Source organism: the organism of the source record quoted next, unplaced genomic scaffold (genome assembly GCF_019419815.1).
Source record: "Pyrus x bretschneideri cultivar Hongxiangsu unplaced genomic scaffold, Pyrus_bretschneideri_v1 Contig93, whole genome shotgun sequence".
NCBI lineage: Eukaryota > Viridiplantae > Streptophyta > Magnoliopsida > Rosales > Rosaceae > Pyrus > Pyrus x bretschneideri.
Window position 1 is genome coordinate 1001667 of NW_025999835.1, and position 26923 is coordinate 1028589.

The 26923-nt window shown below is 35.8% G+C and overlaps 4 protein-coding genes and 1 non-coding gene across 6 annotated transcripts; 2 read left to right on the forward strand and 3 right to left on the reverse strand.

Annotated features, from left to right (window-relative positions):
* The first annotated feature begins 789 nt into the window (after nt 1-789).
* TRNAD-GUC lies at nt 790-861 on the forward strand. Its single transcript has one exon. It is a non-coding gene; the product is annotated as a tRNA-Asp (tRNA).
* Nucleotides 862-1237: 376 nt separating this feature from the next.
* LOC103964156 lies at nt 1238-5492 on the reverse strand. Of its 2 annotated transcripts, none has more exons than XM_048576919.1 (4): nt 2723-5492; nt 2250-2451; nt 1960-2147; nt 1238-1868 (listed from the first exon to the last, which is right to left on the reverse strand). In XM_048576919.1, the coding sequence occupies exons 1-4, from the start codon at nt 5031-5033 to the stop codon at nt 1813-1815; spliced, it is 2757 nt and encodes a 918-aa protein (XP_048432876.1). In that variant the 5' UTR covers nt 5034-5492; the 3' UTR covers nt 1238-1812. The 2 variants fall into 2 exon arrangements, with proteins under 2 accessions (XP_048432876.1, XP_048432875.1); XM_048576918.1 differs by having other exon boundaries at nt 1960-2156; nt 2723-5336.
* A 2825-nt stretch (nt 5493-8317) lies between these two features.
* On the reverse strand, nt 8318-10048 carry LOC103964158 (scarecrow-like protein 23). The gene is given in 2 exon segments (XM_009377056.2): nt 8318-8940; nt 8942-10048. Coding segments are annotated over 2 exon segments (1350 nt in total). The 5' UTR covers nt 9851-10048; the 3' UTR covers nt 8318-8499.
* Nucleotides 10049-13013: 2965 nt separating this feature from the next.
* On the reverse strand, nt 13014-13681 carry LOC125473716 (60S ribosomal protein L27). The gene has a single exon (XM_048576924.1). It carries the CDS (start codon nt 13601-13603, stop codon nt 13196-13198), a length of 408 nt encoding a protein of 135 aa, XP_048432881.1. The 5' UTR covers nt 13604-13681; the 3' UTR covers nt 13014-13195.
* Nucleotides 13682-16429: 2748 nt separating this feature from the next.
* Nucleotides 16430-24985, forward strand: LOC125473705. Its single transcript, XM_048576903.1, has 10 exons — nt 16430-16596; nt 17256-17353; nt 17449-17491; nt 17834-17931; nt 20118-20343; nt 21086-21170; nt 21402-21778; nt 21889-23271; nt 24145-24445; nt 24979-24985. The coding sequence occupies exons 7-10, from the start codon at nt 21451-21453 to the stop codon at nt 24983-24985; spliced, it is 2019 nt and encodes a 672-aa protein (XP_048432860.1). The 5' UTR covers nt 16430-16596; nt 17256-17353; nt 17449-17491; nt 17834-17931; nt 20118-20343; nt 21086-21170; nt 21402-21450.
* Nucleotides 24986-26923: the final 1938 nt, after the last annotated feature.

Here is a 26923-nt window from a genome sequence, read left to right on the forward strand (position 1 = left end):
ATCTTCCAAACATAGGTTCCGGTCTCATATCCAAAGAATTTGAGACCGGAACTTGACGCTTTACTAAAACTAGGATCGCAAATTGAGTCAACAGACAAATATGTTGGAGCAATATTAGAAAATATGAAAATAACAACAAGAATTACAACAATAATAATTATAAAAAGATTCACAACATCACATGTGTACAAAATTAATATAAACAATTAGAGAGAAAGTTTTAAAAATTGACAAATTTGGAGATTGAGACTTGCATATATGCAATGTCCTAAAGACAAAATTTCGCCCCTACTCTTGTGCTTGTAGTTCGGTAGGCGTCCATCTCCTAGGATTCAACAATCTATAATCCGAAGTCAAAGTACTTCAATCTTTGAACTCTAACGAACTTTATATATTCCGTACTCTTAAGACACGACTCGGATTTTTACTAAGATATTGGAGAAAACCCTTCTCTTAATTGTATTAGACAGGTAGGAAGCTTGAGTTTATATAGAACTCAAGCTACATTTTTTGAAACAATATGACTGTTGCCTAAAGTTCTAACAAACAAATACAACTCATGAATTTGAATTTAACTATGACACATGACTCTTATTTTTTATTTATACAAAAATTAAATATTATGAAATTAATTATGATCTATAATTTCCAATAAAATACTCGATTGAACGAAACATATATGTTCGAGCATTTCTATTGGTAGTATTGTTCTAGACCTTAGGGGCTGGTAGGAATTTGAAGTTTCGCATAGTATATTATTATATAATTTCACGCGGGCGACTACGTCACGTCGTTGTAGTATAGTGGTAAGTATTCCCGCCTGTCACGCGGGTGACCCGGGTTCGATCCCCGGCAACGGCGTTTTAATTTTGATTTTTCAGTTCACTTTAATCAGAATGGAAGTGAATATAATTACTAAAGCCCCTTAATAAAATAAATTATTTTATATACTAATTTTTTGGTTAAATTTTATTAAACTAATAACCAACATGAAAGCTAACACTAAACCTCAAGGCTAAAAGCAAAAATGGACGAGGATATGGGTTCTTTCTGTTTTTCTCTCTAGCGGGTAAGATAATTTTTTTTAGTGCGAAATTCAAAATATCTTGAAACGTGCATTTTTACATTTTTAGTTGCAGAAATTTCTTCAATGAAGAGATGTAAAATATTCATCTCGGCGGAAAAATATAAGTAGATACATAAGTTTACATCTTTTAGTGGTAAATCCAGCCAATCATAAAGAGAAAATTAAATGAGATCTTAAATTTACGTCTCTCCGATAAGTGTAGAACTCTCATTTACAACTCCCGAAAACATAAAACGAGATGCGAATATGATTTTGCATCCCCCCCACCCCGTTGGAGATGCTCTTATTGAACATTCTGCAAAGTAAAACCTATTGTTTCCCTCTTGATACCTTGCAAATTCCTCCAACCGAGCTAAATTTGTGAGCAACATGCAAAATGATTTTATAACTACAAGGATATCTGAAAAGTTAAAAGCTTCAGCATTCCAATTGTCAGCTACAAAGCCCTATTTTTCTACCATGTACACTACCTACATTTAATTGTTTGTTGCAGGAACTTGCAAAACCAATTCACATCACGGGACGCTGGCCACGATCACGTATTTTTCCTCGTACGTTTGTATACTAACGCATCTCAGAATCGATCACTCAGCAGTAATGCCAGGGAAAGAAAATAATCGGGACCGAGCAGTATCTCTATACATACGACCTTGCTTAAGTGCTTTGCTCACTGCAGGCACTCCAAGAAAGTGACGGTGGTGTAGTGAATGCTTACAGCGTTGTGTTTAACATTCTTCTTTAACCACTTTCAATCCGCTCAAAATTTCACCGTCATCAAACCCTACACATTGACCAACATTCTAGTTTAACTCAAGATGTAGAAAAGAATACATTCTTCAACGATAAATTACAAACCATACATAGTTCGTTACCTGAACCCAATTCTTCTACTTCATCAACCGAAAGTTCTAAAAGCCTCGAGTTCTCAGAGGGGGGATCAAGTGACCTCCAATCAAGATTTTCAATGTCTTCTTGGTGCATCTCCATCTCTGCTACCCAGTCTTCGGCAATGCTGTCACCGTCAAATGATATAGGATCTGTGCACTCCTGTTCTTTGTGCCTATGAACACTATAAGACAGTCTATTAGCAAAAGATCTATTTTCTTTGACCAAAGAACATTTGGAATATACAAATAAACAGAACCTATTGGTTTCCACTTACTTCTGTTTTAGTTTGAAGTTGTATTGAACAAAAACAAGATCATTAAGCCGCTGATGTTCTAAGCTGTTCCTCGTCTTGTGCAACTGTTCGAAAAGAATCTGATTCTCCTGACACTGAACTAAGCTGCAAGTTTGACTGAGAATACGAATTGCCAAGTGCGCCAGGTTTGGGCAACCACCACCATATGTCGACCACCATTCAGCTAAGACAAACAGAGACTTAAAGAAGTGAGCCAAGCGATGCAATAACATCTGAACTCTGCAGCATATCCTCAAAAAAGAGGACCTCATACCTTTTTCTTTTTTTTTTTAAAAACTATATGGCCGGCATATTTTATGCATTTTATCACATCTATCATTCTATTACATAAAACCAAGTTAAAAGATGGCTTAATTACCTTCCGTCTACATGTATAGCCAAGATCGAAACCATGCGACTCAAAATAACAATGTATTCTAATGAAATATTCTCACCAGGAAGCAGATTGTTCCTCGCTCGGACTGCCAAATTCCTCCCCAAATCTCCAAAAGCTTTTTTGTACAAGTTTATCTCTTTGATTACTTCATCTTGGACTTTTATATCAGGAACCAATCTCTCTATGCAGTCAAACATCCTCGACACAATTTCATTATGCATGTCTCCATTGAAGCTGTAAAAGAACTTGGGATTAAGGTAAAATCCTGCAGCGTGAAGGGGAAAATCCACTATTTTTTTCCATCTGTGATCTATAATGTTCCAGTACACCATATATTCTTCTTTCTTGACAAGTTCTCTTTTGATTGTTTCTTTTGCTCGATACATCCCTGCAAAAACATATCCCATTGCTGGCCTCTTCTGGCTACCAACAATTCTTAAAACTCGCAAGAGTGGATTAGTCAAACGGGTGATCAAAATGCACGAAGACCAAAATGAGTGATTACTTAATATATCTAACACTGCCGATCCTTCTGGTGTTTTAGAATAGGGGCAGTCCATCCACTCGTTTGAAGTAACCATCGACTGCAAATTATATTTAAGGTCAGCCATTTGTTTCAATGTCATAAAGTTTGTCGCAAACCTAGTTACTCCCAGCCTAACAATGTCATTCCCAAACGTAAACCTTCTCATCATGTTCAAAATGACAACGTGTTTGTAGATAAATCTTGTAACAGATCTAGCCTGTTCAATTACAGAATTTATCCATTCAACTTTTCCAAAATCCTCGAGGATGGAACTTATGCAAGCGGTGGAACAGGGAGACCAGTACAGAGTTGGGAACGTATCCATCAACTTCTTCCCAACAACAGAAAACTGCTCTTCAGTATTTGCAATGACTTGCAAAACATGTCCAACTCCAATTTCTTCCACCACTTCCTTAAAAAATGCGAACAAGGCATCTGGAGAAAAAACAAAATAAGAAGCATCCACAGATTTCAAATAGATTGTTCCTTCAGGACAGTACACAGCAAAATTTAGCAAAGTTCTACCCTTTTCAGAATTCCATTGGTTGACTAGAAGAGAACAGCCCGTCCTCACCCACATTTCCTTGTGTTGTTGAATTTCACTCTTCACCTCTTCAACAGCATTCTTCAACATCCAACCCCGAATGTCATCATATGAGGGTGCTACAGTCTCCTTTCCCCCAGAGGCAATTGCATCAATCATTGGCTGGAAATAAACAGAGTTCTTTACTGCATCCAGGGGAGCCTGAATTTCATACAAAAACCGACCAATTGCCATATGAATCTGTTCAATGCTCAACCTCGTTACCTCGTAATCATTGCCTATGGTTCCATCATTGGCAGCCCAGGAAGCATTTTCATCCCTTACCCTCTTCCTACTCACATTTGTATTACTTATGCCAACTTCTTCATTTTCCAACAAATTTGAATTGGGAAAAGCATTACCTATTGCAATAGGAACAGGAGGTGAAGCATTACTCAATTTCGTAACACCATTAACTGAACCAGAACCAGTAGCTGCTTTACAAGGTGTACCCCTCCGCCTTACCCTTCTATCAACACTCAATCCAACATCTTCTTCCAGATCTACCGAAAAATTCAGTTTGATGCCAACTTCTTCTTGGTTTTGTGAAAAAGTTGAATTGGGAAAAGCATTGCCTACTGAAATAGGAAAAGGAGGGGAAACACTAAATTTTGTAACGCCATTAACTGTACCAGAACCGGTAGCACCACCAGAAGGTCTACCCCTCTGCTGTACTCCTCGATCAACACTCGTCCCACCATCTTCCTCTTCTACTTCATCTACCGAAAAATCCAATTCGGCCACTCCAATTAATCCCTGCTGAGCATTACTCCTATAAGAATTATCTACTTCAATGGGCACATTAGTCAAATTATCAGTTAACCTAATTCCTCCATTCCCACTCAACCCACCAACCTCCTCATCATTCACCAACGCATTCGGTCCTACAACCAATTTATACTCTCCATTTTCGCCTATTGAACCGTCAATTTCGCTAATGCTACAATGTGGGTTAACAACAATATGACTCTTCCTCTGCCTAAACGCTGCAATCCCATCATCCAAACTCTGCAACATTATGATTCTAACATCGGGCGGGGCCTGATCACAGGTGGGGCCATTGCCCTTCCGACCGGCAAGGTGGGATTTAAGGCGATTAATCCCACCACCCTGAAACAATTTGCCACAATATATACACTTTTTCAACTCAACTTTACCCCCATTGGGTTGGTCTTTCATGAAAAGTTGGCAGTGTTTCCATGCCGGGTCTTGTTTCTGGGGAGAAACAGCTACGGGCTCGAAACCGTCTAAAGATATCATCGTAATCCTAATTAACTTAATTATCCAATCAATCAATCAATCAAATTACTACCCTCTGAATGTTTCGGAATAATTCCCAGAATTTAATATGAACTGAGAAAGGTTTTACATTTGGCATAAAGAATTTGAAGGAGAAGAGTGGGAAAAAGATGACTTACTTGTCTCTGATGATTTCTGTCAGGCTTTGGAGGATTTTGGAACAGAGAGAGATGGAGACTGGAGAGAGAGAGAGAGAGAGAGAGAGAGAGAGCGAGAGAGGCTTTTTTTGATGGATTTTTGTGTTCGGTGCGGGCTTTTGATGGATTTTTGTGTTGATATAGAGTGGTCAGGTCAACCACTTTGTGAAGTTGTGATTTTTTTTTTTCATTTACTCGTAAGTCGTAATGGTTACGGGATCAAATCTTTGCACCTAAAATGGGTGTAGCTTTTAGTGGTGGGTTCAAAAAATGGAGAATAATTGGACTGTAAACAGAATTAATGCCTAAAGAAATTGAATTAGAAAAAAAACCGAACCAAATGTGAAAAATTGAACCAAACCAAATCGAATGTTGTTGGTTCAATTTCGTTTTCTGAGGTTCGAAAACCAAATCAAAAATGTATTAATTTTATTTATATTGGATATTTATTTTTTGAGCCCAATTTTCAAACTCAAATGTCTTGGAAAGCAACTTGAAGCCCAAATATTTTGAGCCTTCTTCTTTTTCTTTTGTTCCTCCCCGGCTGCTATCAATGTTCTGCAAGTGTTTTTCACTTTGCATTTTCTCATTGTCAAACTGTGAAAATTGTGGTGGTGAATTTGATTGAGCCCTCTTCTTTTTCTTTTGTTTCTCCCCAAACTGGAAGTAAATCGAACCGAACTGAACAATAAATTTGGTTTAGTTTTCGGTTTCTAAAAAAAACCAAACCGAATTGAACTGAATCCACCTCTAGTAGCTTTTCCTCAAAAAAAAAAAAAAAAAAAAAAAAAAGGGTGTAACCTCTCTATAGCTCCAATCATTCACTAACACATGTTAAGTTTTCTGACAAAAAAGTTAAGAAAAGTTAAGTTTATGAACATATATCAGTTAATAATTAGGCTATAGAAAGGCCACACTCATTTTAGGTGTAGAAAATTTAATCTCAATGCTTACTAGCCTCTTAGCCCACACTTGCAGGTGAACTGAGAGTGATAACTACTTTCTAGGAGCTAAATAAATATGCGTGGACATTATTTAGCTCAATGACACCGAAGGAATATTAAATGAAAGCAATTGGGATAGTAATCCATGTCAAAACACTCAAAAGCAATGTTATAAATATAAATCTAAAGGTATTTGAATATAAATAAAGTAAGGTAGGAAGAAAACAAAAAATTGAATGGAAAAAGAAAAACAAAAAGAAAAAAAGGAAAAAAAATAGAAAATGATATGATTGGTACTCCGCTACCGATTATCCACAAAAGCATTCGCTAGCACATTAGCAACTGTATTGCAATTGCTAGTATCATACCGATCCCCCATTTTCAATTTTTTTTCTTTGTTATTTTTTTAAATTTTTCTTACCCTAATAATAAACTATCACATTCATGTTCTTTAAACAAAAAAAAATCATGCAAAATCTATTATAATTCATATTTAAACACTTGTAATCAACAAATTTAAAGATATTTGAATTTAATAATGGCTACTCAAATAAAGTATATAAATTGGAATAGGGAAAGATCGGTGCCACTCGACCGATCCTCGCTCAGTCGCACTTAAATCATCGTTCAATCTATTTATTTTCACCTTTGCCTCAATGTGATATTTTGGAAATTAAGGTAAGGCTTTCCATTGAGTTCTTGAGGGAAGACCCTTATTTGACAATGCTTTTAGGTCTGACTACCATATTTTTCACATATTGTTTTAGTTTTCGGCTTAAATATTTTACTAAATATACATTTATTACTTAATAAACCATCAAATCGCTTCCAAATACTTTATATTGTTTTCCTTAATGCTCAAAAAAAATATTTCGCGCTAATACAAAATTTGCCTTTTTCACAAAAAAAAAAAACTTGGGTTAATATTCACGGTTTGTTGCCAATTTTAAAAATTTGTACTTAAATTTTCCATTTTATCTATCTATTTTCACATTCGCCTCACCGTAAAGTTTTGAAAATTAAAGTAACACTTTCTGTTGATATTCTCTAGGGTAGAACCTCATTTTGACATTGTTTTCGACCTCACTACTATATTTTTCACATAGTTTTCGGCTTAAATATTCTACGAAATACACATTTATTGCTTAATAAACCATCAAGTCGCTTTCAAGTGCCTTATAATGTTTTCCTTAATACTCATGGAAAATGTATCCATTCGGATTTTGTGCACGTAAAACGAGGCAGGCTCTGCTGGCATAGAAGGAACCCACGCGCACAAAAAGTGAGGTGGGCTCCACGTACCCAAAATGAGGCAAGTGCAAACCAAGAAGGATCCAAGTGCAAACCGAGCCTGGCTAGGTGTACGAAAAGTGTGACACGTAAAATGAGGCTGGCTCGATGCACAGGTCAACCATTGTTGTCCCCATGAAGCATTGGTGCCTGAGGTGGGCATATATAAGCCGCTATCAATATGGGGTAGGGTTTAGTTTTAATCTCACGTTGTAATCATGGTTTTCATGGAAGGGTACAAAGAAGGGAGATGACATTATTTAAGTTTGATTTTTATTAAATAAAGCAAAGAAAAATTAATAAACATAGATAAATATGAGTGTGCAACACGAGAAAAAGGCGTACAAAAATTATATCCCCACGGAGGCCACTCCCACCCTTCATTTTCTATTGGCACAATGGCTCTCACATTTCACATATTAAAGAGTGTTAAACTTCATTAAAGAAAATGGTAAAAAGATTATTTACCTTAGTGAAAATGTGATTGAGGTAAGTTACTATTATGTCACTTGTGGAACTTTCTTTTAGCTATTTCTAATCCCTTAATCCACTGTATCCACACATGTTAAATATAGGATGATGGGATTTAGTAAGATTAATCGTGCACGTGAGTTGATTTGACCATCCTATTTTGCCGTTGGTATATCAAAACTCAAATCTAAAGTATCATCGGTCAAAATCTTATCATCTGTGTGAACGACTAATCGTAGTAAAATGATTAAGCAGACAAAGGAGGACAAGTCTTCTCTCCCACGTTTTGATTGCAACTTCCCACCAAGCCAAATATCATAATTCTCGTCATCTCATGATATTGCATCACCAAAACTCGATTCAACCAATCAAACAATTGCAACGAATTTAACAACCCAAATAATTCTCACTTAAATAATAAGACCTCATTGATGAGCTATGGATTTTTCCATTCTTTTTTTTTTTCTTTTCACATTTAACAAATAACCAAAAATAAAAACTAACTACAGTGTTTTTCTCCCGCAAAGAATTACAGCCGACTGAAAAACAACTACGATGATCATTCCGGATTCCGGTCAAAGTATTTCAATCCAACGGCTGCCAGGCAGAGGCTGTGAGCAACGACAGGTCCTTCCAACCCAACTTCAAGCACCCATTCTCCTCCACCAAGGTGTACCCTTTCCACGGAAACATCCCCAGCAGCAAGCTTGCCTGCGCTGCCGGGTTCCCGCCAAGCGAAACGCCCCGAAACCCGACCCTCTTCAGCTCATCCCCCCACCTCTCCACCTTCACCTCTCCGGTCCTCTTCGGCCCGCCCACCGCGAGGATGTTCCTAATCTCGCAGCCGAACAGCTGCTGCTCCACCATATGCCTTTCCAGGCTGTCCGCGCCCAGTCCGTCCCCGAGCGCATCAAACAGCGCGCTGTAGTAATGCAAGGCCTCCACGAACCTTCCCAAGAAGCTGCCGCTGTGGCTCAAATCCTGCTCGGCGATCGTGATCAGCTTCGGTCTCAGAGAGCCCAGCAAGCCTCAGCGCTGCCAAATCGCTGCCGGTGACGTCGTACAAGCAATGGTGCATCCAGTGGATCACGGTGGCCTCGCTCGGTTTGATTCCGAGCTGATTCAGCTCGGTTATGCTCCCGATTTTGCCCTCCAGCGGCTGGAACTCGAAGGGGAGGCCAAGCGAGCTCGCGAAATCGGCGAGTCTTCGCCCCGTCGACTCAAGGAGCTCCGACGAGGACCCGAACCCGGTTATCCGCATTGACCGGATCTTCTTCGTCCGCGAGGCTAGGATGTTGAACAATCCTGGCCACTGGAGGCCTTGCATTATATCCAAATCGATGACGTGGATGTGATCCTCGCCGTCCAGCGCCTGGAAAATCGCCTGATTGGACGTGAAGTGAGAGAATTTGACTAGCGGACTGATGGAGTTGTAGGATTGGAGCGCGTTGAAGATCCGCTGCGACTGAGCGAGCGTTAGGGTTTTGGCAGTGAGCGGCGAGTAGGCACCTAAGCAGGAGCTGACCACGCGCGTCTGCAGTGCGTGCGCGAAGTACGCGCCGACTCGCTCCGGCGACGACCCGAAAGGCGATGATAGCTCCGCGATCTCCGGTAACAGGTCGCTGGCGTCGTCAAGTTTGTCCATGGCGACGCACTCGGCGCATTGTAGCAGGAGCCCCAACAGTCTGAGTCCGGCCGACTCGCCCTCCTCCACCGGTTCGGTGTCACGATCGTCTGCGGTTTTTTCACGGAAGTTTCGGCCCGAATTGAGGCGCTTGGTGAAGGAGGGGTCTTCAGCGTCGCAATCGCCACTTCCACTGCCAGCGAGGTCGCGGTCAACGCGCTTGGTCTTCATGGAAGAGGAGGAGGAGGTAGGGTTGTTATTGTTAGGGTTGGCGGCGGCGATTGGGGATTGAGCAATTAAGCTCTGAAGCATGACTGGTAGAGGAGAAGGAGGAAGGAGGAAGTGTGGAGAGAATATAAAAAGCTCGGAAGCTTTCGAGCGGAAAGAGACAAAGAAAAGCGAGAAAGACAACCAAACGCCCGTACAGAGAGTTCTGCAGAAAGCTTTGTCAGAGAGAGAGGGAGGAGAGAAAGTAGAGAGAGAAAGCTGTTTGGAGAGAGAGAGAGTGCGAGAAAGTGAGAGAAATTACAGGAAATGAAACAGAAAGTCTACAACTTTAGGGGGGAGGCAATTGGAGAGATTTTTCATTGACATACGGATATCATAAGATTCATAACAAATGTGCTTGGATAAAAATTTCAAATACTTGTATTATAAATTATATATCGAATTATATTTTTAACATACTAAAAAAAATTTCGCTAATAATTATAAACATGTGAAGAGATTTTTTAATATATTAACTCGTATTTTTGATACACTAAAAAATTTAAAATATTATAATACAACTAATTGAATGCTTGAAAAACAATTTCGTCACTTACTATAAAACTTGGTCCATCGGGCTAGGTTCTAGCACAATGAAAAAAAAATTCCGGAGCGTGTGGGGGGTGAGGAGTTGACACGTGTGGGGAAATCGTCCTCGTTAGGGACTCCGTTTAGGCGTTGTCGTTAAGTCCGTTTGTTGTGTTGGGGGATTAGGGAAAATATAGAATAAGGGTGGGTTGATTGTGGATTTAAATGAATAAGTTAAGGGTTGATAAGTTGATTAATGGTGCAATTAGCATCATCTTTGGATTCTCGGGACGATGTTTAGGGGGAGGGTTTGTCTTTGTGTGGATTGTTAACTTTATGTTGAGAGAGAGAGAGAGAGAGAGAGAGAGACAGGAGAGAGAGATTTGAATATTGTTTGTATGTATGGTTGTATGCAAACATCTAGACCATTCAAAATTCTCAAATTTTTGGAACTTTAGATGGCGGCTTTGCAAGCTGTACAACCTTGGACGCTTAGTTGGACTTCATCGTTTTCTTTCTTTTCTGATCTTGTTTTTTTCTGAACAAACAATATTATTTATACTAAAAATGTGAGAGAGTGAGATAAACTTCATCATGAGCTAATAATAATGTAGTTCAAATTTACATTTGACGATAATCGAACATAAGACGTCTTACTTACATATGAAAAGAAATATCACACGTGTGTGATATATGCTGTTAAAATATAACGACCAAAAATAAAGCATTCTAGAGAATTTAGCGTGTGAATCGGAATCACTTAAACGTATTGTACACTGCGAATTGATGTAAAATAAATTGATTCATCATTTTCAATATAAAAGACTTAGCTCCCTTTGATTCATCATTTTCAATATAAAAGACTTAGCTCCCTATCAGACAAGATTGTCTGCCTTCACACTTTCAGTGTCCTTCCGTGCCCTCATGTTTTATGTGGTCACGATTAAGCCACGTCAACAATTTATATTGTTTTTTTTATAGAGATAATAAGATAAAAATGAATAGTAATATAAAATGTTGACGTGGCTTAACCATTATCACACAAACAGGAAGACACGGAAGGGCACCGTAGGAGGGCAGACAATCATTAAAGATTCTGTGGGAGGGTGTACATAAGTTAGAAGGTCAAGTCTTCAAAGTCCAAACTCTTAGTATTTCTGGTTTATATCCACTTAGATTAACAAATAAGCAAAAATAATATTTATCAATTCAATCATGATTAATCATTTCACATACTACTAAGTAGATCGGATTATTGAAAAAAAATTTTGAATTTACAAAACTCGAACGTCAAAATGAGCAAACTGAGCAAGTGGCCATCAAAAAGAATAAACTGAGTGTTGAACGATAGGGGCGGTTGGCTCTTCAACTGGTAAAGAAGGATTCTCTACTTCCGGTGGTCAAGTGGCGGAGTGCCAAGGCCGCGGTGACACGGAGCAGCGCAGACTTGAGCAGGCAGGGAACCGGAATTGCTCGTCAATGGAAGTCTGTTTGACATATGTTTTATATTTAGAAGGGTTCTGCTTGGGAATTTGGAGATTAGGATTGTGCTTTGCGAATTTGAATGCATCTAATGAATAGATACAGAGGATTTTCACTAAGGCTTCTATTGAGAATTGTAAAGTTTCGTTAGATGGGAAGTGATTTCCGCACACACGACTTTCTTCCACTGAACCCCTCCAGTTTTTTCAGCCTTCGAATTGGATGAATCAACAAAGAAACATGAGAAAACTAGTGAAAACGAGACTTCTCTCGGAATTCAAAACCAAATTGCATAATTTTCGACATGAATATGAAAGCGAGACTTCTCTCGGAGTTTTGATTTTCAGAAACCTGTTCTATGAAACAAGCATCCACACGAGGCAGCTCCACCTCAAGAGACTAAGGCAAAGATGAAATGGATTAAACCTCACATTACAAGATTAGGCCTACGAGCAAATACTGTACTTGCCTACACATGAAAAACTGAAAATCATCTCCGAAAGAGTTGGCATGGAAATGTTTGCAAATTGCAACAAAAAATTCACACCACCAAATCAATCCATACAATGCTACATCGGTTTAGCATCGAATCCTTTCATGATAAACACAAAACAAGCAGAACCACATGATTATAAGTTACAACCGAAAACAGACATCAACTTCATTCACGTCTGTATTTTGACACCAAAATCATTCGATCACCAGCCACCAGTCGATGACTCAACTCAACACATCATGCTGAAATGATAAACAATGTCTAATCAATAAAGTCCGAAGTTTGAGGTCCTATCTAACTTGAACCCTAATTTTACCACAAGCACAAACATAAAACTCAAGACACCCATCGGCGAAGATTTTATTAACCAACAATGATATTGACAGACAACAAACATCGGTTAAGATTTTATCAACTGACAATGACACTGACAAACAAGAAGCCACAACATACAATTCAATCACATAAACCCGAAACAACATGGTTCAAGGGCCAAAAGCAGAACATCGGTGCAAAACAAAATTTCACAAGTAGGCAATCGACAGAGCACATCTAGCAGCTCAAAATAACCTAAAACTTAAATCCAATCACTACGAATCCCGAAGTAAAATTGACAAAGCAATTGCAAGAAATAAACATTTCAATCAACACAGAAGAGCAATGCTGGTCTAAAATCGCAGAAAAACATAGCTTAACAAGGAATGCCACCAAATTAAATATCTCAATAACAGCAAAATTTAAGTGTTTAGCTAAACGTTAATCCATAAATCCATGAAGAGGTCACATCCATTTAATTCCAAAAATTAAAACTTTTAACTTGAAAAAAAAAACACAGTAGGCAAATCAGACCCCATTTCCGATACGGCGCTGTTGAATCTCCTTTCTCAGAACCTGAGCTTGGTGAAGAACCACCTGTTTTTCCCGGTCTTGAACCGCTCCTCGAACCGCTTCTTCACCTCCTTCAATGCAGTGACCTTCTTGTCCTTGGTCTGCAAAGACTCGACGTTGACGACGTCCTTGAGATCCACATCCAGCGTGTACCGGGTGGGCATCAGGTGCTGGTAGTTCACAAGCTTGACGAAGGCCTTCACTCTGGATTTCTTGGCCGTCTTCTTGGCGGAATCCTTGCGGATGACCTTGCTGGGGTACTTCTTGATCCCCGCAACCAAACAGTGGCCGTAGGGACGATCGCGGGTGCCCTCGTCGAAGGCGCGCACGATGACGGCCTTACGCCCGGCGTAGCGGCCCTGGAGGTTGATCACCGCCTTGTTTGGCTTCAGAAACTTCACCATTGTTTCTCTCTGCTCTCTCTCTCTCTCTCTCTCTCTCTGATGCTCGGTTTCGGCAAGGAGTGGTGAGGAAAAAACCCTAACAGATCTAATTTATAGTAATGACGGCTCAGTGAAACCCTAGGTTTTTGTAGGTCTGGGCTGAACTATTGAGATTTTTCATTGGGCTTGGAATGGGCCGAGTTATAGCTTTATTATGCAAAATCCCAACATCCAAAAAATGTTATCGTGCTTAATCGGGTAACCCAACATCCAAAAAATTAAAAACAGGTAGAGATATAACTTAGAGTTGGTTTTTCTCAACCCCTTTAGAATCGATTTTATCATATTTGGAGATTGAATGAAAATTCTAACCATAAGGTGCCCCTTTCTTTCAAGAGGATTCACAACATGTCAAGCTCTGGTAAGCTTCTTCGCCTTGCATCAAATTAAACCACATGCTCCACAACTTTGTGTTGGCTTCTGACATTTCCTTCTAAGGTTCATTCTTATGAACGTACTCTCTATGTGAGATACTTAACGCACTAGCTACAACACTAGACGGGTCGATATGCACAACGCCTAGTATCCATCATTTACAGCTAGGACTACTGAAAATTTCCTATTCCCGTACCGTACTCCATCTTGGTAGTTTGTACTCCATGTCCATAGTTGAGTTATCACATGGGGCACTATAACAAATCCGAGTATTTAGAGTTACGAAGGTGTGGCCCAAGCACATATTGTGTTTTCGGACTTGTTCTTTTTGGCAGCTATATGCATTGGGTGTATCTAGAAATATTTATTGATGAACATACAACAAAACTGTTTTTTGATTTTCGGAATTCATTTATTTCTATTAGGGGTGGCTTTCTTTGGTGATGCATTTCATGTAAGAGGATTGTATGGTCCTAGAATACGGGTGCCTGATTCTTATGGACTAACTGGAAAGGTACAATACATAAATCTAGCGTGGGGTGTAGAGGGTTTCGATTTTTTGTTCCCAAAGGAGTAGCCTCTCATCATATTGCAGCCAGCAAGGACCTTGGGCATATTGGAAAATCCATACCATCTTACTAAACGTCTACCTCAAAGCCTATACAAAGGATTACGTATGGAAAAATATTGAAATTGTCCCTTCCCATTTGTGCAACCACATATACAAACGATAAGCATGGATTAGCCGCTTCAGTGGGATCTTTTACTTTAGTTGGAGGAGAAATTACCAAATGAAGCATTCCCTCACGCTTGACGCCAATGATTTTTTTATTTGATTTGAGAAAAAAAAAGTAGACTATTCCTTCATGCTATATGATATATGAATATTAAGAATAATAGCATGGCACTTCGATTTTGATATGAGAATTTTTTTTTCAACTCTTAAATCATGTATCAAAAGAGTAGTATGAGATAAAAGTTATTTCTGATTTTATCTGATCTATTGAGAGGCCTATTTCAGCGTCATGAACTTTTTTGTTTTCACGCCAATAGGCTCTTAATCTTAACAAGATTTATCTTCTTACCGGATTTAATATTTTTTCATTAATTTATTAATATAAAAAAATAATTCATAATCATCCGGTTAAGATCAATCTAAACCTATATGTATATGATTCAATATACCAACTATTAAGCAACTTATTAGAAACACAAGGCAACCAATCAGAATGTCAGGAAATCCCCCGCTTTTGAGGGATGCCCTCAATGACGAGGGACATGTAATAGGGTGTATATACGACTCGTTTAGATCATGGGCTAGGACAAAAGAAAGAAAATAATTGATCAAGTATCATTGATCGGTACCAATGCAGACTAGAATGGAAGAACTCTATTCAATATCTAAAGATAAAAAAGATATATCCTTCTATTGTGGTATCAAATGTATGATTTCATTGGTGCAAATCCAATCAACTCCGTTTTAAATTTAAGATGAGAAACAATTCTCCATTGATGGCTTATATTCATTAAGCAAGTGAAATACTATTTTAAATTTATGCCTTACTCTGGCACGATCGAACGAACATGATCAACTACTCAGCTTATCTTCATAATTAAATATTGTTACTGTATAAGTAGATCTCATTGTGGAAGACCTAGTACTGAATAAATATGGGTAGCGCCAAAGAGTGTGAATTGTACAAGTTAACAATAACATTAATTAAATGAAAGAAAGAAGGGATTTGTTGTATAGAGGACCTCACAGTTTAAGAATTAACCATAGAAACGTCGAAAGCCACTATATCCATTTATATTATATTTACTACTTTCATGTGTTTTTTTATGCCTAATATCAATAAAGAGCTTTGGTTTCGGCTCACCGGGATAGAGGTAGACAAAAGAGAGATTTTCATCGGTTATGAATCACAATTAGTAAACTTTAGTTATGGTAAGTTTATACATAATTTGTACAATAGACAATTACTTCTTAATGGTAAAATACTTGTACAAATAGCTATATTAAATAGTTGTCCTTATATGGTTTCCAATGAGATCTCATAAAATAAAAAGATGGGAAGAAATCTGTTGTAATAGTTTTGAACAGAGTTCCTTGGCGAACGAACTCTAGAAAGGTAAAGTAGAAATTAGTATGATTAAATGAAATAAAGCCATCAAAATGAAGGAAGGCATTAAATTATATATATACTAAACGCCTAACTTCCTGTTAATTCCTTCTGTGTCCTTTTTACTGTTACTTCGCCAGTGTTCTTCCGTTTTTGCCCTTTAATTGTTCTTTAAGTTTTGTTTTTTGTGTTTATTATACAGTAAAATGGCGTTTTTGTCCCTGCTGTGCGGTAGAAATCTGTCGATTTCTCCACGCGTCCTCTACTTTTATGAGATGTCGACGCGTTTTCATAGTTCCAGAAGTTCTCGAGCCTTCCTTTTTTGATTTCGATTTCGATCTCCAGTTGTCTGTTTCTCTCTCTCTCTCTCCCCCCCTTCCCTCTCTTGCTGCGTTGCGATCCTCACACCACAATCTCATCCTTACAGATTCGTCCTCTTCGTCTCGATCCCGAACTGTAAGTCTCCTCTCTCTGCTCGCTCTTTCGCTCTCTTCTCTAACCCTAATTTCCTCCCTCCGATCATCATTCCGTTCAATCTCCCAGATCCCTAATTGTTTTTATCATTTATATAAAAATGGATTAAATTTTCGATTTTTCTTTTCAAATTAGTTTGTTTGGTTGATTCGTCCGTGGCTATAGCTGTCTGATTGATGTCCATTTGCATCGTTCCTTCTGTTGCATGTCAACGATTCCGATTAGGTGTTTAATTGTGTATTTTTCTGTAATTTGATGATTATTGTGTGTGTGTTTGTATTAATGTTTTTCAAATTTTGTGTTTTTTTTTTTGTTGTAATTGGTACTGGATTTTGATCTGCTTTGCTTTGGATTCCGATCTGATTTGAATTTTGGGGACTGATTTGAATTTTGAGTTTGTTAATGTAAAAATGGCGCCTCAAAGATTATTTTGGTCTTTCGTGCATACTGATTTTTAATTTCTATCTGACAGATTCTCTTGGGTTTACCGTGCTGTTTCTTACGTGTGCAGTAAATTCTTACGTGTGCAGATTCTCTTGAATTGTTTTTTGGATCTTTTTTATTTATTCTGTGTTTGTATATTCATTTTTGGTTTACTGTGTTATGGGTGTTTATCAATTGATTTGCTCCAACTAATTCAGGGATGTAAATTTGGATTCCAAATGGGTTTTCCACATCAATTTCGTTTTAGTCTTTTGGAGGTTTTGATTCCAGGAAGATACTGAACGCAGAGAGCAGAGTAACCCTCTTCTTTTCATTTCTTCTTCATCAATACTCTAATTCGATTTGATTATATCTACTATTGTTTGATGTGATCAATTTATTGTGTTGCAGATTGACTTAACCTCTCATATTGTGAAGGTTTTCTTGGTTAAAGGTATGGATTTTTCTGTATTGTTGGATTTTTCTGTGTAGTAAATTGAACCCAGTTTGTAAAAATTTCAAAAGTTTGATGGATTAGGAATAAATTTTAAATCTTTGTCATGGTTTGATATTTTGTACGTCTTTCATTTATCGTTCTCGGCATGAATGTGGATACTTGAGTTTAGGTTCAGTCTTTGATTTGAGTTTTCATGCTACACTATATCGTTTTCGGTGCAAATCTTGCATAATGTGGACCAATGAACTACTTTTGATTTTGAATACTGAAAAATACGGGTCGTTATATTTACAAATTGGCATGCTACACTTGCATAATGAGTGTTGTTTCTGTCTGCAGGTTGTACTTGGAGAAGTCTATGAAGACCCAATAAATGGATTAGAAGATGAACCAAGCTGGCGAAGGAATCAAGGGACACGGAGCTGAGAATATCAGAGGTATAAATCGCTTCCATGAAATTTTTTTTATTTAATTAATTTCAACCGGGATCTGAGAAATTCTTAGTCATGGATCTATGAATAGTGTTTGTGTGAGCATCTTGATTTTTTTGTATCAAATGGTCTATGTAATGTCTCTGTGTATTCGTGTATCCATGTATGAATATGATTTCTTTTATTCATTGTTTCCTATATTTGATAATAAAATTTAATACATAATTTGAATGGATTGAAGATTTTTTATTGTTGAAATGTTTGACTGAAGCTTTTAGACTCAATCAAATAACTGTTCATAAGAGATTAAGACACATGTAGGACCTATTCTAAAAGAAAAATAAACAAAGGTGAAATCATTGCTACAACTATAATTTGTTTTTGTCATTTATAGATGATATTCCTTGATAATTATCAAATTATATATATACTAAACGCCTAACTTTCTGATTAATTCCTTCAGTCAATCTTAATTGAGTAATTAATCTATAATATCTCTTTTGATTTAATAGTACCCAAAAAAAAAAAAAAAACCGGGGCTTTTGCTTGCCACTCAGGTTTGTCTCGAAATTAGGTTATAATTTTTTTCCTTTTCCCTTAATCTTTTGTTGGATGGAATGGATTTTTTTTTTTTAGTTTTTAGTTTTTTTTTCGGAGGGACTATTTTTTGTTTGCATATGAGTTTTTTGTGGTTTTTGTTTGGATATTTAAGTTTTGGCCATTTGCAAATAGTTTTTCTCAATAAATAATGAAAAATGGGTCTCTGTTTTTTGTGAAAAAGGGAAATGGTGTGTTGTGAGTGATTGAATAATATTTACATTGCAATTAATAAAGTTAGCTTTAATTGTGGTAAAATCAATTGTAAATTATCCAAAATGACTATATGATTGGAAACACTATAGCGACGACAACCAACAATCTTTGATACTGTGAAGATAACAATTTTAGTCTTTTTGGATTGAGAATGCCAAACTAATAAATTTATTGAAGAATTACAAGATCTTAAAAATATGTAGATTTGAAAATGTGTAAAATTGTATGCATTTTTTTTAAAAGAAAAGTAAAACAACAAATATATATATATATTTTAAATAGTTTTCGGCATCGAATTTTGATTTGTTTATTTGCAGAGGAAGGAGAATGTGACCCGATTAACTATAAACTTGCAGTAAACTTTTATATTTGTTTAGGCTTAAAGATTTGAATCTGTAAAGTGGTTCCACAAAACCTGTAAAGTGGTTCCAGAAAAGCTGAAAAGTGGTTCCACAAAACCTGAAAAGTGGTTCCACAAAACCTGAAAAGTGGTTCCACAAAACATGCACAGTGGTTCCACAAAACCTGCAAAGTGGTTCCACAAAAATCTGCAAAGTGGACGATATGTTGCTTGCAGTAGGTTGTTCTTTTCTATTTAAGTTGTAAGCTTTGTTTTCTAACCCATCGTTTGATTTCCGAGCAAAAAAAACTTCGAATTAATTTGAGTTGTGCAGAGGAAACGAATAATTAAGAAAACAAATTGAGTATGTTATGAATAGTATTTTTTATTCATTGTTTCCTATATTTGATAATAAAATTTAATACATAATTTGAATGGATTGAAGATTTTTTATTGTTGAAATGTTTGACCGAAGCTTTTAGACTCAATCAAATAACTGTTCATAAGAGATTAAGACACATGTAGGACCTATTCTAAAAGAAAAATAAACAAAGGTGAAATCATTGCTACAACTATAATTTGTTTTTGTCATTTATAGATGATATTCCTTGATAATTATCAAATTATATATATACTAAACGCCTAACTTTCTGATTAATTCCTTCAGTCAATCTTAATTGAGTAATTAATCTATAATATCTCTTTTGATTTAATAGTACCCAAAAAAAAAAAAAAAACCGGGGCTTTTGCTTGCCACTCAGGTTTGTCTCGAAATTAGGTTGTTTTTTGTTCCGATTTGTGTCCTTCAATCAATCTTAATTGAGTAATTAATCTATAATATCTCTTTTGATTTAATAGTTGTGATAATATGATGATGTGGTGGTTATTATGATGGAAATGGATGTTAAAAAATTATGAATTTAACATGATTAAATTTCAACTTTTCCTTTCGTATTAGGCTATATTGGTTTGAGCATGATTGAATTGATTAGCTTGCATATGAATGGTATTAAAATTGTACTCTTATCGTTTCTCACAGGTGTCACACGCCCATATATCAGTTGCTTGGCCATTACCCCAAAAAAAAAAAAAAAAAACCAGGGCTTTTGCTTGCCACTCAGATTTGTCTCAAAATTAGGTTGTTTTTTGTTCTGATTTGTGTCCTTCAGTCATGTTGTGTTTATCCGTTTTTTAATTGTAAAAATTGTGAAAAACTGCATTAAGGTACTCCCCCAACGAAATCGTCAATCACCTCTTCACCCAAGGTCTCCCTCTATTTCTCTTTCTCCTCACTCTCTCTAAAATCTTCATCCTTCTCAAATTTATTTGTCTAAATTTTTAATTTCAAGTTTTCAGTCTTCTTTATTAATGATAAAAATTTTTTTTTTTTTTAAAAAAGTACTAGACTAAAGCATAGTTGTATTAATGGATCTCTAATTCTAATAAATCTTGCATGTTGGCCGAATTGACAATAGTCAGAGTTCACCCTCTGCCTGTCTTTCCAACTTTCTACTGAGGCATAGTTGTATTAATCAGTCTCTAATCCTAATAAATTAGGGATTGTCAACCCATATATGATTTTAGTTTTGGGCCAAAGTTAATTGATCCTTAATATCTATATTAATAAATTTTGTTATTAATTTAAGCACAAAAATCCTAAATTATTTTCTAAATATAGGGAGGGATCTTTTTGCATTGTTTTAAAGGAGCATGAAAGTTCACTATTGTAAGCCTGATGTTCTGTTAAACCCTTTTTCCAGTTAGATCATAAGATATCAATCAAAGATCGATTTGATAAAAGCTAATGTTTAAAATTGTTTCTCTTCGAGTGTTTTCTAAATATGTTGCAATTTATTTATTTACAACTTTATCATAATCTTTTGGTAATTAAATTATAATAATCTGTGACGACGATCTTATTTATTGGATTGCATATTTGAGAATTTAGATCTTTGTTTGCAATTTTAATTGCATGACTTTAAATGTATTCTATTTTCTTATTCCCAGCTTTGAATTTAGAAAGCAGTGGCTGCTACAGTACAACTCCAATTGCATATCTTATTTCTGTGCCTTCTGTTTAATCCGTTGTCAGGTAAGGCTCACATCTTTCAAATTTGTCTTCGTTTTGGATTGCATGTCTACATAAGGATTTAACATTTTATAGTGTAGTTTCAATCATAAAAGATAGTTAACTAAGGTTTTCTGAATCATTATTAGGGTTGGTTTTTGCATAATAGTTTCGAAATGTAACCTCTATGTGTTTGTTTTGGTTGATTGTAGATTACATATTGTCAAGTATTTAATAATTGACTTTTTTTCCTAGGGTTCTCATCCCATTATCTGTTGTTTGGAGTTCAAACATTTTTCAAGCCATGTTAACAAGGTCTAGAAATACCAAACTGAATAGAATGATACAAGAAGGCCATATCGTTGGTTCTTCCAGTGGTATACAAGTTTGTGATAAACCAGGCTTTGAACCTCAGAACAAAAGACGAAAAGAAGATCATATTGTTGGTTCTTCCAGTGGCATACAAGTTTGTGATAAACCAAGTTTTGAATTTGAAAACAAAAGACAAAAAAATGTTGACAATGTGTGTTCAACAAGTACAAACACAGTTCAAACAATTGTCAATGTCGATACATTTGATAATCCGAATCAAATTAGTAAAGGTCAAGCCAATTTTCAGAAAAATAAAAAAGGTAAACTAACTTTTTAACTTACAATTTATTTGGGTTGGTTATGTATTTATGACTTTGTTTCTAATAGGTTGACTTTTTTTTTTCCCTCCCTTCACCTGTTTTTTCAATAGGAAATGTTCAGAAATATGTGGATTTGGGAGACAAAAATTATAAGTGCATCCATTGTGGTGCACTTTTTTGGCTAAAAGAGTCTTTAAAGCAGAAGTCCAAGAATAATGAGCCCCTTTATTCTCTTTGTTGCCAACAAGGAAAAGTCAAGCTTCCACGTCCAATGCCTACTCCTCACTTTTTAGAAAATTTGCTTGACCCAACTAAAGGCCAAACAAGCTTATTGTTTAGACAAAACATTAGAGCTTATAATTCAATGTTTGCATTTACTTCAATGGGAGCTAAAGTTGATCACACAGTTAATAATCAATCAGGCCCTTACATTTTTAAAATTAGTGGTCAAGTGCATCATTTAATGGGCTCTTTATTACCCCCTGATGGTGAATGTCCAAAGTTTGCACAACTATATGTGTATGATACTGCTAATGAAATTGGAAATCGTCTCAATGCTGTTAATTGTAAGGAAACAAATATGAAGCTTGATCAGAATATTGTCAAAGGTTTGATCAACATGTTCAATGAATCAAATGAATTGGTTCAAGTGTTTCGAACAATTAGAGATAAATTTGAAAACAATTCTCTTCCTTCTTTGAAAATAACTATATTGGGTAGGCAATTAAATGATGATAAACAATATGGACAGCCTATATGTGATGAAATCGCTGGTTTAATTGTGGGTGATATTGGTCAATTTGACTCAAATAGAGATATTGTCATAGAGTTTAAAGATGGTGAACTAAAACGTGTGACAAAATTAAATCCAAAATTTATGTCTTTACAATATCCCATTCTTTTTCCATATGGTGAAGATGGATACAGACCTGATTTGAAATTGAATATTCCCTCAAACAATCGCCCATGTAAAAGAGGAAGAGTGACTATGAGAGCATTTATAGCCTATCAAATTCAAGAAAGGGAGTCTCAAGTAGATACATTGTTAAAAGGAGGAAGACTTTTTCAACAATTTTTGGTGGATGCTTATGCAACACTTGAAGAGGATCGATTGGATTACATTAGAAAAAATCAAAAAAATTTACGAAGTGAGGTGTATAAAGGTATTTATGACGCTGTATCAAAAGGTGATCATGATGCTGATAACATAGGCAAAAAAGTAATATTACCTAGCTCATACACAGGAAGCCCTAGATATATGCTTAACAACTATCAAGATGCAATGGCTATTTGTAGACAATTTGGTAATCCTGATTTGTTCATAACATTCACTTGCAATATCAAATGGCCTGAAATTGTGAGAGAATTTGATATAAAACTTGGATACAAGTCAGAGGATAGACCAGATATCATTTCTAGGGTTTTTAAGATGAAACTTGATGATATGATTTGCTACATAAAATCAGGAGAACCTTTTGGAGAAGTTGAAGTAGGTGAGTTTAAGAAATAAATTTTTTTCTCAATTTCTTTCTTTTTTTCTTTACAATGAAATTGACTGTGATTTATATATTTCCTAACTTGATTGCAAACAGATATTTGTACAATCGAGTTTCAGAAAAGAGGATTGCCTCACGCTCACATCTTAATTTGGTTAAAGAAGCCTTACAAATGCTACTCTGCGGATGACATAGATTCCATCATTTCAGCTGAAATACCAAATAAAAATTCAGATCCTCTCCTTTATGAAATTGTCAACCAATTCATGATTCATGGTCCTTGCGGACAACTTAATCAAAATTCTCCATGCATGCGAGAGGGAAAATGTTCTAAGTTTTTCCCAAAGCAATACAAAAGTGAAACAATTTTTGAAACAAATACTTTTCCTGTGTATAGGCGTCGTGATGATTCGTCAAAATTTGTGGTTAAAAATGGGATGCAAATTGATAACAGTTTTGTTGTACCTTACAATTCAAATTTATTATTGAGATACAATGCTCATATAAATGTTGAATCATGTTGTCAATCAATGCTTATAAAATATCTTTTCAAATACATAAACAAAGGTTCAGATCGAGCAAGAATTGTTTTTAAAGAGAATTCAAACAATGAAATACTTGCTTATCTAAATTGTAGATATATATCTCCATACGAAGCTGTTTGGAGATTGTTTGAGTATCCAATTCATATGAGAGAACCTCCTGTTGAACGATTGCCAGTACATCTTCCTTTGGAACAAACTATTGTTTTCAATAGTAAACAATCACTTGAATCAATTGTTAATCAAAAAGCTTCTGAAAACACAATGTTGACAAGTTGGTTTGAAATAAATAAATTTTTTCCTGAAGCGCGAACATTAACTTATGCAGAATTGCCATCAAAGTTTCTATGGGAATCTCGACATAAGATTTGGAAGCCTAGGAAAAGAAAAGGAGGATCCATAGGCAGAATTGCCTACGTGCATCCTGCATCAGGTGAGTTATACTATTTAAGAATGCTTCTCAATATTCAAAAAGGTGTTCTCAATTTTGATGACATTAGAACTGTGAACGGCATTATTCAACCATCGTATCAAGCTGCGTGTAAATGTTTGGGTTTACTAGGGGATGATAAAGAGTGGATTGAAGCTTTAGAAAATGCAGTTAATATTGCAACATCTCGCGAGTTGAGGCAATTATTTGTTACAATGATTTTATTTTGTGAAATAGCAAATCCTCAACAACTTTTTAATAGTCATTGGCAATATATGTGTGATGACATTTTGTATGAGCTTCGAAAATCTTTCGCAATGCCAACTCTAAATTTACCAGAATTCGAATTAAAAAATTCTCTTCTATTTGAATTAGAGCAACTATTTAATGCATCATCTAGCTCTTTAAAAGATCATAATTTGCCTATGCCTGATGAAAGAAAAATGTCAGAAATTAGAAACAAATTGTTGAGGGAAGAATTAAATTACAATTGTGATGATTTAAGTAGAGAACATTCTGTTTTGGTAACACAGCTTAATGAATCCCAAAAATTTGTCTATGATTGTGTTATTAGTACTGTGAATGAAAAAAAGTCGGGTCTCTTTTTTGTTTATGGCCATGGAGGAACTGGAAAAACATTTTTATGGCATACAATAATAAGTAAAATCAGATATGAGGGTAAAATTGTTTTAGCAGTTGCTTCATCTGGAATAGCTTCATTACTTTTACCAGGTGGTAGAACTGCTCACTCCAGATTTAAAATTCCTCTCATAGTTACAGATTGCTCAACATGTCAAATTAAGAAAGGGACTCATCTTGCTAAATTAATTGAAAAAGCAGATCTTATTATTTGGGATGAAGCTCCTATGAATCATAAACATTGTTTTGAAGCATTAGACAAGTCACTTTCTGATATTTTATCACATTCAAACGATTCAAATAAAAGTGCTCCATTTGGTGGTAAACCTTTTTTATTAGGCGGTGACTTTAGGCAAATTTTACCAGTTATTCCCGCTGGAACAAAAGAAGAGATAATAGATGCCTCTTTAAATAACTCTTATTTATGGCATTTTTTCAAAGTATTTCAGTTGAAGGAAAATATGAGGCTTTCACAAAAGGGATTAAACAATGATCAAAAGGAAAAACTTGCTAATTTTGCATCTTGGATTTTACAGATAGGTGATGGCCAAATTGGAGATACATTTGATTCAAATGACAAAGATACATGTTGGATTGAAATTCCAGATGATTTACTCATTCATTCATACTCTGATCCTATTCATTCTATTTTTTCAGCAACTTATCCAGACTTTGAAAATAATTTTGCCAGTTTTGAATATTTACGAGAGCGAGCTATTGTTACACCAAAAAATAATATTGTAGCGGAGATAAATGATTATGCAATAGATTTGTTACCTGGTCAAAAACACATTTATTTAAGCTCTGATTCTTTATACTCATCTTCTGGAAATTTTGAGACTCTTAGTATAATGTATCCTACAGAATTTCTCAACACACTTGATTTCAATGGCTTGCCTTCACACAAGTTATTTTTAAAAATTGGAATGCCTATTATGTTGCTCCGAAATTTAAACCAATCTTTAGGTTTATGTAATGGAACAAGATTAGTTGTGACTCAATTATTTGATAGAATTATTGAAGTTAGAATACTTGCTGGCAGCAACATTAATTACAAAGTTTTCATTCCTAGAATAACCTTGACAGCAACTGAAAACAAATGGCCTTTTGTATTTAAAAGACGTCAATTTCCAATAAGACCATGTTATGCAATGACAATTAACAAAAGTCAAGGACAATCATTGAAACAAGTGGGACTCTATTTACCACAACCTGTCTTCACTCATGGTCAATTATATGTTGCATTATCTAGAGTCACATCAAGAGAGGGTCTCAAAGTTTTAATTACTAACAACAATGAAATGCCAAATACATTTACAAAAAATATAGTTTACAAAGATGTTCTGCAAAATTTAACAACAGGTTATAGCTTGCATACATCTGCAATTGAAAACTTGCATATTACACATTTTGATATATAAACACTTTTTTCCTAACAATATGTATATTTTGCTTGCAGATTTACAAGATAATCAGCATCGTACCAATTCGTAGCAAGAGTCACTCACCAAGACATTGCAGGGCACGAGTGTACAATTCAGACTCAGGATATGCAGGTATATATTGAGTTGATTTCCGTTGTATTGGTTGAAGCTTTGTTAACAATACTAGAGTTGTTAAATTTGTCTGCCATATATATTCACCAAATTATGTCTCAATGTTGTTGTTGCTGTTACTCGGTCATGGGTTTTCTTAAGGTAGATTGTTATCAAGTTTGAATTTTCTAATTTTCTTTCTGCAAATTATTTTTTAATTATTATTTGTTTTAGGAACTGCAATTGTATAATTGGATAAGAAAATTAGAAAATATGTTCGATTAGAACAAATAATTTTAATCATATCTTTAATTTATTTTTGCATTCTATTTTGGTATCATGTTGAGTGTTAGTCTTATCTTTAAAGTTTAAGCGATGGTGAGTTTGTTTAAACTCTAATCGTAATTGTAGGTTGATTTGGACCCTAGCAACAATGAACGCTGCCTAGATGTGACTCTTACTAGGGATAACAACATTATCGCTCGCAAGATATATCAAGTGCT

Bases quoted from the DNA above. Each gene is read 5' to 3' on its own strand.
- LOC103964156 (XM_048576918.1), bottom strand. From the start codon at position 5,033: ATGATATCTTTAGACGGTTTCGAGCCCGTAGCTGTTTCTCCCCAGAAA. The intron at 2,452-2,722 runs GTGAGAATATTT...TGTTTGTCTTAG, and splicing joins GAGGAACAATCTGCTTCCTG to CTGAATGGTGGTCGACATAT. The intron at 2,157-2,249 runs GTAAGTGGAAAC...ACTGTCTTATAG, and splicing joins AACTTCAAACTAAAACAGAA to TGTTCATAGGCACAAAGAAC.
- LOC125473716 (XM_048576924.1), bottom strand. From the start codon at position 13,603: ATGGTGAAGTTTCTGAAGCCAAACAAGGCGGTGATCAACCTCCAGGGC.
- LOC125473705 (XM_048576903.1), top strand. From the start codon at position 21,451: ATGTTAACAAGGTCTAGAAATACCAAACTGAATAGAATGATACAAGAA. The intron at 21,779-21,888 runs GTAAACTAACTT...TTTTTTCAATAG, and splicing joins TTTTCAGAAAAATAAAAAAG to GAAATGTTCAGAAATATGTG. The intron at 23,272-24,144 runs GTGAGTTTAAGA...TAACTTATGCAG, and splicing joins TTTTGGAGAAGTTGAAGTAG to AATTGCCATCAAAGTTTCTA.